This window comes from Lissotriton vulgaris, chromosome 5, assembly GCF_964263255.1.
Source record: "Lissotriton vulgaris chromosome 5, aLisVul1.2, whole genome shotgun sequence".
NCBI lineage: Eukaryota > Metazoa > Chordata > Amphibia > Caudata > Salamandridae > Lissotriton > Lissotriton vulgaris.
This window is the reverse complement of record NC_141693.1, coordinates 111,290,578-111,303,863: the sequence shown is the minus strand read 5'-3', so window position 1 is coordinate 111,303,863 and position 13,286 is coordinate 111,290,578. Positions and strand designations below refer to the sequence as shown.

General features: G+C 47.7%; 1 protein-coding gene across 2 annotated transcripts in view; it reads left to right on the top strand.

Annotated features, from left to right (window-relative positions):
• LHX3 (LIM homeobox 3) overlaps window positions 1–13,286 on the top strand; it is a 92,502-nt gene that overhangs the window by 56,125 nt on the left and 23,091 nt on the right. For both annotated transcript variants that reach the window (XM_086919980.1, XM_086919979.1), the window contains exon 2: window positions 10,222–10,393. In XM_086919980.1, the coding sequence (XP_086776106.1) occupies window positions 10,222–10,393 (172 nt within the window). The remainder of the gene's footprint in view (window positions 1–10,221; window positions 10,394–13,286) is intronic.

The window sequence follows — 13,286 nt, the reverse complement described above, 5'->3', positions numbered from 1 at the left end:
TGCAATAGGTGACTTTCACATGTCCTGCCGTGTTGCGTATGTTAGTATTTATCAACACAAAAAGATGATGGACAGAATGCTGAACATTCACTCCTAGTCACAGATCTGGGTTAAATCCATTGTGTTTTGCTTACCACACCCACACCTTCCAGCACCCCAACCCACGGTGAGCATCCTTCTAGTGCCCAGTCAGTCCAGGCAGCCCTTTCAGTACACATCAGTAGTACTAAATTCACTTCCTGAACCGGAAGGGGAGAAGGTCACCCCAGTCCATCCCTACAGCCCAGGATTTGTGTCAAACACAGCTGACTTGTCCAGGACCCTCACGACAGCAACCTGACTCTGGCTGCCTCTTTCCTCCTTCCACTTAATAACCAGATGGAGACAGATTGTGCGCCACAAAAACCTAAAATAAATAAATAGGTAAATAAATAATGTAATAAATAAAATAGATTTTCAAATACAAAATATATATTGCAAAGGTGTTCTGCATCTGAATGGGATCCTGCTACCCATAAAGGCAATGAGCGGAGAATAATGGATAGGCGCTTTCTTCCCATCCAGCTAGCTTCTTAATACTTTGGTCACTTCTCATACGAGCATTTTCTTGCTAATGGGAAATAAATAACAAGAAGGTGAGGAGAAAATACTGAAGAATTAAATGCTATTAAAAGTATGCAGAAATCCAGGCAATAAAATGTAAACGCCCATAGCTGCTGATTTGGGTTTAGCGCAACTGAAGTAAAAAAAAAAAACACTATAAAACATTACATCAATAAAGCATATGAAACTGATTGATGAATAAGTAATAAATAGATCAGAGAGAGAGCTTTGAGAAGTCATAAGCGTGAGCAGGGTGAACACATGAGCCCTGTGGCCAATAAATATCTCTGTGGCTATTAAACAAGTTGCACAATTATTATGGGTTTAATCTGCAGGCCATGGTTCTGACTTTCAGAAGTAAAAAGTCAGGCGTTCATCCTTCCTAGGTTGACAAAATAAGTATCTCCATATTGTTCATTTTCCTTCAGTATTTTTTATCTTGTACAAAATCCCCTTGGCCAAGAACGAAATTATATGAATTTTGATGATGTCAACACTTATTATTAAAGAACAAAAAGGCATTTCAAGAGCCATTTCAGTTTGTACTTATAATAGTTTAGTTGTAACATCACTCACCACTTATATAATGAAAGGGAGATTGCTACTCCACTGAAATAAGTTGTGACCTCAAAATGGCTGCTGCCACTCATCAGCCAAGGGGTGAAGCCGGTCAAAGAGCATAATTACACTTTTTCTTTAAAATGTGAAAAGGATTGAAGGAAAGCAAGCCTTTGTCTACGTTGACTAACGCATTTTGAACTATATCACTTTTAAAACTTACATTAAAATACTTCAAATACATTTTGGTACATATTTTATGCTGCATATAGTAAAGACTTCCCATTTATTACACTTATCTACAAACCCAGCATCTCTTCCACTAAAAGGGAGCAAGTGAGCTACGATATAAAGAGTTTTGGGAGGCAATGAATGTTGTTACCGCCTATTATATGGAATAAAGGGCTCCCTATCATGTGTTATTCTGATATTGTAATTCATCTCAGACTTCTGCGACATTTATTTCGAAGAAACACATCTTTCTGTCTCTCTTCTATGTATGATTGTAGAGCCCTCAGTGACTGAAAAGGTCCTTGTAATTAATAGTAGTGTGTACTTTACCTCATATAATATTAATCATCATAACAACAGTAAATGGCAGCTGCTGAGCTTCATTCAGGCCCATAAGTTTCTGCAATGGTACATGGATTTGTTACAGCTTGACCTGGGGAGGGCTTGTACAGTGCAGTGATACCTGGTGTAGTTATGGTTGAGTCTGGGGAGGGGCTGTGGTTCCTGCAATGTTGCATGAAGCAGTTATGGTTCAGCTGTGCCCAGGGCTGTGATACAGTTCTGGGTTACACAGTGTAGTAATGGCTTGGCCTGGGGGAGGGCTGCAGTACTAAGCAGGGTTACACATTGTGGTTACAGCTTGGCCTTGAGGAGGTGGACTGTGGTACTGTGTAGTGTCACTTACTGTGGCTATGGCTGTGGCTGGGGCAGAGCTGCGGTACCATGCAGGGATACAGGGTGTAGTTATGGCTTGGACTGGGGGACGGCTGCCGTGCCATGCAATGTTAAATGAAGCAGTTATGGCTGAGCTGGGCCCAGGCGGCGGTACTGTGCAGGGATACACAATGTAGTTATGTTTGGGCCCTGGCGGCGGTACTGTGCAGGGATATACTGTGTAGTTATGGTTGGGCCCAGGCGGCGGTACTGTGCAGGGATATACTGTGTAGTCATGGTTGGGCCCAGGCAGCGGTACTGTGCAGGGATACACGGTGTGGTTATGGTTGGGTCCAGGTGGTGGTACTGTGCAGGGATACACAGTGTAGTCATGGTTGGGCCCAGGCAGCGGTACTGTGCAGGGATACACGGTGTGGTTATGGTTGGGTCCAGGTGGTGGTACTGTGCAAGGATACGCAGTGTAGTTATGGTTGGGCCCAGGCGGCGGTACTGTGCAGGGATACACGGTGTAGTTATGGTTGGGTCCAGGTGGTGGTACTGTGCAAGGATACGCAGTGTAGTTATGGTTGGGCCCAGGCGGCGGTACTGTGCAGGGATACACGGTGTAGTTATGGTTGGGCCCCGCCATGGGTACTGTGCAGGGATACACAGTGTAGTCATGGTTGGGTCCAGGCGGTGGTACTGTGCAGGGATACACTGTGTAGTTATGGTTTGGCCCAGGTGGCGGTACTGTGCAGGGATTCACAGTGTAGTCTTGGTTGGGCCCAGGCGGCGGTACTGTGCAGGGATACACGGTGTAGTTATGGTTGGGTCCAGGTGGTGGTACTGTGCAAGGATACGCAGTGTAGTTATGGTTGGGCCCAGGCGGCGGTACTGTGCAGGGATACACGGTGTAGTTATGGTTGGGTCCAGGTGGTGGTACTGTGCAAGGATACGCAGTGTAGTTATGGTTGGGCCCAGGCGGCGGTACTGTGCAGGGATACACGGTGTAGTTATGGTTGGGCCCCGCCATGGGTACTGTGCAGGGATACACAGTGTAGTCATGGTTGGGTCCAGGCGGTGGTACTGTGCAGGGATACACTGTGTAGTTATGGTTTGGCCCAGGTGGCGGTACTGTGCAGGGATTCACAGTGTAGTCTTGGTTGGGCCCAGGCGGCAGTACTGTGCAGGGATACATAGTGTAGTCATGGTTTGGCCCAGGCGGCCGTACTGTGCAGGGATTCACAGTGCAGTCATGGTTTGGCCCAGGCGGCGGTACTGTGCAGGGATTCACAGTGTGGTCTTGGTTGGGTCCAGGCGGTGGTACTGTGCAGGGATACACAGTGTAGTCCTGGTTTGGCCCAGGTGGCGGTACTGTGCAGGGATACACTGTGTAGTTATGGTTGGGCCCAGGCGTCAGTACTGTGCAGGGATTCACAGTGTAGTCTTGGTTGGGCCCAGGCGGCAGTACTGTGCAGGGATACAAGGTGTAGTTATGGCTTGGCCAGGGGGAGGGCTGCAGCACCAAGCAGGGATACACGGCATAGTTATGGTTGAGCCAGGCCCAGGGCTGAGGTGTCTGCAATGTTAGATGATGGCGTTATGGCTTAGCCGGACCCAGGCCTGTGGTACAATACAGGGTTACACGGTGTAGATATGGCGGTCGCGGAAAGGCTGCGGTAGTGTACAGCTACACACGGACTGGCAAAGGGGTGTGGCTGCCGTATCCCGCAGTAGTACTTGCTGCACATTCCCTGTGCACAGGTACTGACTGACCCAATTCACGCATGAGACTCCTGATTTTTTTACACTCAAAAATGGGTTTAGTTATCTTTTTTCCCACCTGAAATTATTCTTATTTTAATGCAAGTCAAAGGAGAAAATAAATCCCTATTTTTTTTTATTGATTTAATCTCCCTCTTTCTGCTTTACAAATGTAGGCATACATGTTGGTGTAGGTGGGGCTGTACTTGGGGTAGAGCTGTGGTACTTGGCAGTGATATGTGGTGTATTTATGACTTGACCTGGTGCAGGGCTGACAAGGTGGACTTTAGGGCTGCTGTCGCCCAGCGCAACAATCTTTTTGGCACCCAGTCCCCCCCACCCCTCCCCCGCTCCCCCTCAATGATCTCCTTCTCTGAGGATTCCCACACTACCACCCCCAACAGAAATATCCTAAGGAAGGATGTTGTGCCAAAATGCGTCATTGGATTACATATGGTGAAGTTTATTATGGCGTGCCAGCATGTTCCTTGAACTGAACTGTGATTGGAAACCTGTGGACTATATATCTATATAGCTAAATAGCAGGAGAGATATAACTGTGTGTATAATGGGCATATCCTCTTCTCTTGCCTGAAATCCTTTCCCCCAACTAGAGTCTCCTTCATGTACATGTTCTAGGCTCTCCAGATGCACATGTACACTTCTCTGCCTCTCCTCCATCCCACACAGAACTCCCTGTGACTGGACTGGTCATTATTTCTTGTTCTAAGATGTGCAAATCCTCTTCATTCCCTCGTCCAGATCATTAGCTCTTTCTCAAACATACTAGTCATTATGTCTTGCTCAGGAATGCACAAGTCTCTTCTCCTGCTTGAACATGCGGATCACTAACTCTTGCTCGAAGATGTACGTGTCCTCACGTTTTGCATCCAGAGTAGGCCGGCGCAACATTTTAATTAGGCCTGGGCGGTAAATCCGTTCTGCTCGCGGAATTTGGGTAATTTCGCGTTCCGCGGAGAAAGCGAAATTGCCCAAAATTCTGCGTTCCGCGTCTTCGTGAGATATTTCCCCCCGAGCACGCAAACAGCGATTGCGAACAGTAAAAAAGCATTGCAAACAAGCAATTCCGCGTGTTTGCGGAATTTCTGCGTGTTCGCAGAGATTTTTTACCGTTTCACAAAGATTTGCGTAACGCGATTACGCAAATTCCACCCACCCCTAATTTTAATTATGCTGGAGTGATCGGAATAATTTTGGTAACTTCACATTACTCTTTTGATGCAGAATTACAAAAAAATACACAATTATATATTTTTGCATAATTTTGAGTAATTTGGCACACACATCCTTCCTCAGGAGCACAACAAAGTTAGCGGGCAAGAACAGTTACTGGCTGCTGATGTTCATGTTCTGTTGCATTTAAAGGTTTTTTCTTAGTGCAAAATGCATCCTCGGGTCCATTGTGGATGCAAGGGTCCTTTTTGTGCTAAGAAAACAGCTGTAAATGCAGGATTACGTTCCTCGCGTAATCCCACTCAATCTTGTGTAATTTTGCAGATATTTCTAGTAATTATGCTACAGCAAATTACACAAGTTATGCCCACGCCTACTCCAGGTATGACTCTGCTTAGGTGCTTGTCCTTATCTATTGCTCTAAGGTCCACATGTTGTCTCGTCACTTCCTTGGACAGTGCCCAGTGTACTGGTTGGTCGTTATCCTTTGTTCTAAGATTTACACAAAATTTTCACCCTGTGCAGTGCTTGTCATTATCATTTGTTCTTGGATGGAAAATGTTCCTTTCTCTCACCTCTAAATATCCCATTGCAAGTCAGCTGATCATTATATCTTGTTCTAAAATGCACATTCTGTTTTCATTTTCACTCATAGATCACCTATTGTGTGGATTTACCATTTGTTTTCTTTTTTTCTAAGATGTCCATGTCTTCTTCTCCTTCCCCCAGGGATGTCCTTATCTATTGTATACAATGTGGATGTCTCTTCTTCCACCCGACAGAGACCGCCATGTGCTGGTCATTATCTCCATTCTAAGATGGTCATGTGCTCTTCTGTCACCTCCAGAGTTCCCAGAGCGGGTGGGTGGATTGGTCATTGACACTTGTTCTTCGATGAACATGTCCTTTTCTATCACCTCCAGATACCCCCTCTATGAGTTCTGGGAGCTATCGCTTGTTATAAGATGTACAACCCCTCTTCTCCTCCCCTGAGATATCCCATTATGGAGGCTGTCGTTATCTTCAATTCTAAGATACTCAAGTCCTCCTCTCTACAGTCTCAGAGATCCTGCGAGTGAAGGTAGTCATTACCATTTGTTCTAAGAGATACATATTCTCTTCTCTCATCCCTAGAACCCACCCACGTTTAGGTGCTGCTTATTATCCCTTATTTTAAGATACACATCTCCCTCATATCAGCCCAAAAGACACCTGCATGTGTATTCGAAGATATACTTGTCCTCACACCCCCAGCGATCCCAGTGTGCGAGGGCTGGTCGTTATCTCTCGTTCTAAGATGCATATGTCCCTTCCAGTGATCCCAGTGTGTGAGGGCTGGTCGTTATCTCTTGTTCTAAGATGCACATGTCCCTTCCAGTGATCCCAGTGTGTGAGGGCTGGTCGTTATCTCTTGTTCTAAGATGCACATGTCCCTTCCAGTGATCCCAGTGTGTGAGGGCTGGTCGTTATCTCTTGTTCTAAGATGCACATGTCCCTTCCAGTGATCCCAGTGTGTGAGGGCTGGTCGTTATCTCTTGTTCTAAGATGCACATGTCCCTTCCAGTGATCCCAGTGTGTGAGGGCTGGTCGTTATCTCTTGGTCTAAGATGCACATGTCCCTTCCAGTGATCCCGGTGTGTGAGGGCTGGTCGTTATCTCTTGTTCTAAGATGCACATGTCCTCTCACCCCCAGTGATGCCAGTGTGTGATGGCTGGTCGTTATCTCTTGTTCTAAGATGCACATGTCCCTTCCAGTGATCCCAGTGTGTGAGGGGTGGCCGTTATCTCTTGTTCTAAGATGCACATGTCCTCTCACCTCCAGTGAGCCATGTGTGTTATGAGGCTGGTCTTTATCTCTTGTTCTAAGATGCACATGTCCCTTCCAGTGGTGTCAGTGTGTGAGGGCTGGTCTTTATCTCTCGTTCTAGGATGCACAGGTCCTCTCACGTCCAGTGATCCCAGTGTGTGAGGGCTGGTCTTTGTCTCTTGTTCTAAGATGCACAGGTCCTCTCACCCCCAGCGATCCCAGTGTGGGAGGGCTGGTCGTTATCTCTCGTTCTAAGATGCACAGGTCCTCTCACGTCCAGTGATCCCAGTGTGTGAGGGCTGGTCTTTGTCTCTTGTTCTAAGATGCACAGGTCCTCTCACCCCTAGCGATCCCAGTGTGGGAGGGCTGGTCATTATCTCTCGTTCTAAGATGCACATGTCCTCTCATCTCCAGTGGTGCCAGTGTATGAGGGGTGGCCGTTATCTCTCGTTCTAAGATGCACATGTCCTCTCACCTCCAGCGGTGCCAGTGTGTGAGGGCTGGTCCTTATCTCTTGTTCTAAGATGCACATGTGGAGTGGTGTGGCTCACTGGTTAGAGGCGGCAGACCCGAAAGCAGAGGACGGCCCGGGACCAGGGTTCAATTCCTGACACGGCAGGGTCGTGGGCAAGGGTCAGCGGACTCGATAATTTTCGCCTCGGTGCCTATTCGAACCAGGGATCACACTTGGCAACTCTGGGCATTAGCTTGCCTCATCTCCACAACGGCCCCCCACATACGCCGGGGATTCCTGGTTTCACCTTGGAGACCCCCAGGAGGGACTATCTCACAGGGAAAGCCAGGACGGGTTCCCCGGTTGTCTACAGCGCGGAGATACCCCATGTGGGGTGATTCAGGCGCTTTACAAGACATCATTACATGTCCTCTCACCCCCAGTGATGCCAGTGTGTGAGGGCTGATCCTTATCTCTTGTTCTAATATGCACATGTCCCTTCCAGTGATCTCAGTGTGTGAGGGGTGGCCGTTATCTCTTGTTCTAAGATGCACATGTCCTCTCACCTCCAGTGAGCCGTGTGTGGGAGGGCTGGTCTTTATCTCTCGTTCTAAGATGCACAGGTCCTCTCACCCCAGCGATCCCAGTGTGGGAGGGCTGGTTGTTATCTCTTGTTCTAAGATGCACATGTCCTCTCACCTCCAGTGGTGCCAGTGTGTGAGGGCTAGTCGTTATCTCTTGTTCTAATATGCGCATGTCTCTTCCAGTGATGCCAGTGTGTGAGGGCTGGTCGTTATCTCTCGTTCTAAGATGCACATGTCCCTTCCAGTGATCCCAGTGTGTGAGGGCTGGTTGTTATCTCTTGTTCTAAGATGCACATGTCCCTTCCAGTGATCCCAGTGTGTGAGGGCTGGTCGTTATCTCTCGTTCTAAGATGCACATGTCCTCTCACCTCCAGTGAGCCGTGTGTGTTATGAGGCTGGTCTTTATCTCTTGTTCTAAGATGCACATGTCCCTTCCAGTGCGGCCAGTGTGTGAGGGCGGGTCCTTATCTCTTGTTCTAAGATGCACATGTCCCCTCACCTCCAGTGAGCCGTGTGTGTTATGAGGCTGGTCTTTATCTCTTGTTCTAAGATGCAAATGTCCCTTCCAGTGGTGTCAGTGTGTGAGGGCTGGTCTTTATCTCTTGTTCTAGGATGCACAGGTGCTCTCACCCCCAGCGATCCCAGTGTGGGAGGGCTGGTCGTTATCTCTCGTTCGAAGATGCACATGTCCCCTCACCTCCAGTGGTGCCAGTGTATGAGGGCTGGTCTGTATCTCTCGTTCTAAGATGCACATGTCCTCTCACGTCCAGTGATCCCAGAGTGTGAGGGCAGGTCCTTATCTCTTGTTCTAAGATGCACATGTCCCTTCCAGTGATCCCAGTGTGTGAGGGCGGGTCCTTATTTCTTGTTCTAAGATGCACATGTCCCTTCCAGTGATCCCAGTGTGTGAGGGCTGGTCGTTATCTCTCGTTCTAAGATGCACAGGTCCTCTCACGTCCAGTGATCCCAGTGTGTGAGGGCTGGTCTTTGTCTCTTGTTCTAAGATGCACAGGTCCTCTCACCCCCAGCGATCCCAGTGTGTGAGGGCTGGTCTTTGTCTCTTGTTCTAAGATGCACAGGTCCTCTCATCTCCAGTGGTGCCAGTGTGTGAGGGCTGGTCGTTATCTCTTGTTCTAAGATGCACATGTCCCTTCCAGTGATCCCAGTGTGTGAGGGCTGGTCGTTATCTCTTGTTCTAAGATGCACATGTCCCTTCCAGTGATCCCAGTGTGTGAGGGCTGGTCGTTATCTCTTGTTCTAATATGCGCATGTCTCTTCCAGTGATGCCACTGTGTGAGGGCTGGTTGTTACCTCTTGTTCTAAGATGCACATGTCCCTTCCAGTGATCCCAGTGTGTGAGGGCTGGACGTTATCTCTTGTTCTAAGATGCACATGTCCCTTCCGGTGGTCCCAGTGTGTGAGGGCTGGTCGTTATCTCTCGTTCTAAGATACACATGTCCCTTCCAGTGATCCCAGTGTGTGAGGGCTGGTCCTTATCTCTTGTTCTAAGATGCACATGTCCCTTCCAGTGTTGTCAGTGTGGGAGGGCTGGTCGCTATCTCTCTTTCTAAGAGGCACATGTCCCTTCCAGGGAGCCGTGCGTGAGGGCTGGTTGTTGTCTCTCGTTCTAAGATGCATATGTCCTCTCACGTCCAGTGATCCCAGTGTGTGAGAGCTGGTCGTTATCTCTTGTTCTAAGATGCACATGTCCTCTCACCTCCAGTGAGCCGTGTGTGTTATGAGGCTGGTCTTTATCTCTTGTTCTAAGATGCACATGTCCCTTCCAGTGATCCCAGTGTGTGAGGGCTGGTCGTTACCTCTTGTTCTAAGATGCACATGTCCCTTCCAGTGATCCCAGTGTGTGAGGGCTGGTCGTTACCTCTTGTTCTAAGATGCACATGTCCCTTCCAGTGATGCCAGTGTGTGAGGGGTGGTCGTTATCTCTTGTTCTAGGATGCACATGTTCCTTCCAGTGATCCCAGTGTGTGAGGGCTGGTCGTTACCTCTTGTTCTAAGATGCACATGTCCCTTCCAGTGATGCCAGTGTGTGAGGGCTGGTCCTTATCTCTTGTTCTAAGATGCACATGTCCTCTCACCCCCAGTGATGCCAGTGTGTGAGGGCTGGTCCTTATCTCTTGTTCTAAGATGCACATGTCCTCTCACCCCCAGTGATGCCAGTGTGTGAGGGCTGGTCGTTATCTCTTGTTCTAAGATGCACATGTCCTCTCACCTCCAGTGAGCCGTGTGTGTTATGAGACTGGTCTTTATCTCTTGTTCTAAGATGCACATGTCTCTTCCAGTGGTGCCAGTGTGTGAGGGCTGGTTGTTATCTCTCGTTCTAAGATGCACATGTCCTCTTCTCTCGCCCCCAGAGATCCCCTTGTGTGCGGGCTGCAACCAGCACATCGTGGACCGGTTTATCCTGAAGGTGCTCGACCGACACTGGCACAGCAAGTGCCTGAAGTGCAGCGACTGCCAGATGCAGCTGGCCGAGAAGTGCTTCAGCAGGGGGGAGAGCGTCTTCTGCAAGGAGGACTTCTTCAAGTGAGTACCTACGTGGAGGACTGTGAGTGTGTCTGTGAGTGTCTGTTGTGGCATCCCATACTAGCTGCTGTTCTGTTGGGTCAAGAGAGGTAAACCAGGTCCTAAAATGCATTGGCTGTTAAATCAAAGTCAGCAGCTGGATTTTAGTGTCAGTATGGCCATGGAAACATCTGGCAAGTCCCCGGGACACTGGCCCCTATGAGAAACCAATACAATTGGGGTCAGGGGCAGTCACATGTCATGGTCCCATCATTTCCCTTTTAAACAAGTGCGAATGTAGGCCTGGGATGGGGTCAGTCACTTGCTTCCAAGGGGGTTGGTGCATCTCAGAGTCCGCCTGGTACCCGATGTGCTCCCTGGAGGCAAGTTCAGCTGCAGGGTACAAAAGATGCAGAGGATCAAACGGTGCTTAGCATCCCAGGGGATGATCTGCTCTGGACCCTTGGCATCAGCCTCAGGGGCACATCCAATGCAGTGACTTTCATTCAGTTTTAAGAAAACCTTCACAACATAGAACAAGTTCTGCATTATGTAGACACAGAGCAGGCAGAGACCATAATCTTTATTTACTGGAGGATAAAAACAGGCAGTGAATGGACGAACATGCACACAGACTTTATTTTAGTTCCAACAGTAGTCATCCTCAAGTCACGCCTGGTGCAATATTCTTCTTCGATATAAAGAATCTTGCAAGGCATGTGCCTTTTCATAAAAACTCACACAGCTTGGTTGAAATAAGCCCTCCTGTTCCTAGAGTCATGTTAGAAATTCGATGTTAAGCCACTGGAGAGAAATAGGGAGGGAAGCAGTCTTAGTAACTATGTGCCTGTGAGAATATTCAGTCCCTGAAAAGCACTGAGGCAATAATCACATTTTTGTACTCGTTTATTTGTGTATTAATACTTTTAATATTATTTATTAAAATTCTTAGAAAAAACTGTTAGAAAACAATATGTGACTACAAAGTTAAAACTGTTTTCTCACCTGGACGTCTCTGGAAATCACAGCTAGGGGTCTCATTTGGGGTGGCCAAAGGGGGGCAGTGGAGGCGCCCACTTAAGTTAGGAGTTTATGGCCCAGAAAGGGCCAAAGGGGAGAAAAAGTAGGCGAATGACCGGTTGATATCCACATGCGGGTACAGACATGCACATACAAATGTTTATTAAAACACATTACTGTAATTTGTAGTGTTGTACAATATATAAGCGTGTTACAGAATGTTGCCCTGGTGCCTGTGGAAATTATGTGTGTTTTAATAATAGACATTTGTCATGTTGCTCGTTTTATAATATGGCATTATATGAATGAAAATATATTTTACGATCAAGAGAGTATATGGAGGGGTTTGAGCTAATTAAGTATGGTGAGGTTGTGATGTAAGGTTAAGATTATACAGGAAGGACGTGAGATGAGGTTAAGTTAGTTAGGAGGGGTTGTGAGCTAAGGTTAGGTGAGAATGGAGGAGGTGTGAGCTGAGGCTAAAATAGTACAGATGGGGGAAAGATTACGTAAATGTGGAGGGGGTGAGCTGAGGTTAAGTGAGTGTGGAGGTAGTGTGGGCTTAGAAGGTGTGAACTAAACTGAAATGAGTACAGAGGGGGTGAGAGGTAATGTGCCTCTCAGAGGCTGGTTGGTGTGCAAGACAGCCAATCACGTGTTTATTAATGCCTCTCAGAGGCTGGGTGGTCTGGGACACATGCAGTCACATGTTAAATTATTGCGCCTCAGAGACTGGTTGGTCTGGGGCACAGCCAGTCACTCGTTAGATTAATGTTACGGTAGGTATCACTTGGTCAATGTAGCTTGGTTGAGGGTCAGTCACACATCGGATCAGTCCATCTCGAAGGCCAGCTGGGCAAGGACAAGCCAGTATATTTATTCAGTTGGGCGCAGTGCATGTTGTAGGCAGGGGCGCGCATGAGCAGCAGGCGCGGTTCGTCCATTGGGGCGTGGGGGCGTAGCCCCCCCTGCCCGACGCCGCCCGCAGCTCCCTCATGACAATCATGTCAATGAATCAACATGACGTCAGACCGCCGGGCGGGCGTCATGTTGATTCATTGACATGATTGTACAGACGGCAACACAAGTACGCATGCGTGAGGACGGAGGGTGAATTTTTACCCGTGCCCACGCATGCGCACTTGTGTTTTGGCGGCGTTGCACATGCCCATCAGGAGCCCTAATGGGCGTGCTGCGGGCGAGAGGGTAAAGTGCCCCCGGCGCCAGGATTGGCCAGGGGCGCTGTGAGCCTGTGACGTGTGCGGGACCGGCAGCAAGGTAAGAGTGTGTGTTTTTCGGTGTTCCAGTAAACTAGCTTGCACAAATGACTTGAGATAGTTCAGTGTGTTAAAGCATCTGCTGCAGAAATGTGTGCGTCTATTCCAGGTCACCCGTTTATTTCACGGCATGGGGTTTTGGAAATGTAAAAATTCTCAGAATTTCTTTTTTGATAGTTGCAACAACAGCCTTCAACAGATTTCCTTTTATAAACATTTTCCAGAAAATGAGTTAACAACTGTCATCACAAATAAAATGTACTCTTTGAACTAAGGTTATAAAATTTCAAAATGTTAACCAACGGTAGAGGCGGAATAGCATGATATATGCATTTATTATTGCATGCATGTTGGTGTATGTTTGTATGCGAATTTGTATAGTACATACCTAGGGCTTACAGGTTGGCAAATACATGGACGGTAGAAGGTTTCCAGCATAAAAAGGTAGGGGTGATGTAATATGTAAACTGGCACATCCTTAAACATCGATCCTAAAGGCTTGTTAGAGCCCATAATTTATTTTTATATGGTCATAAAAATACATGAATGATGGATGGATGCAGGGTGGGTGCATTAATGATTGTCGGTGGATGGGTGGGTGGATGGGTGCATGGATG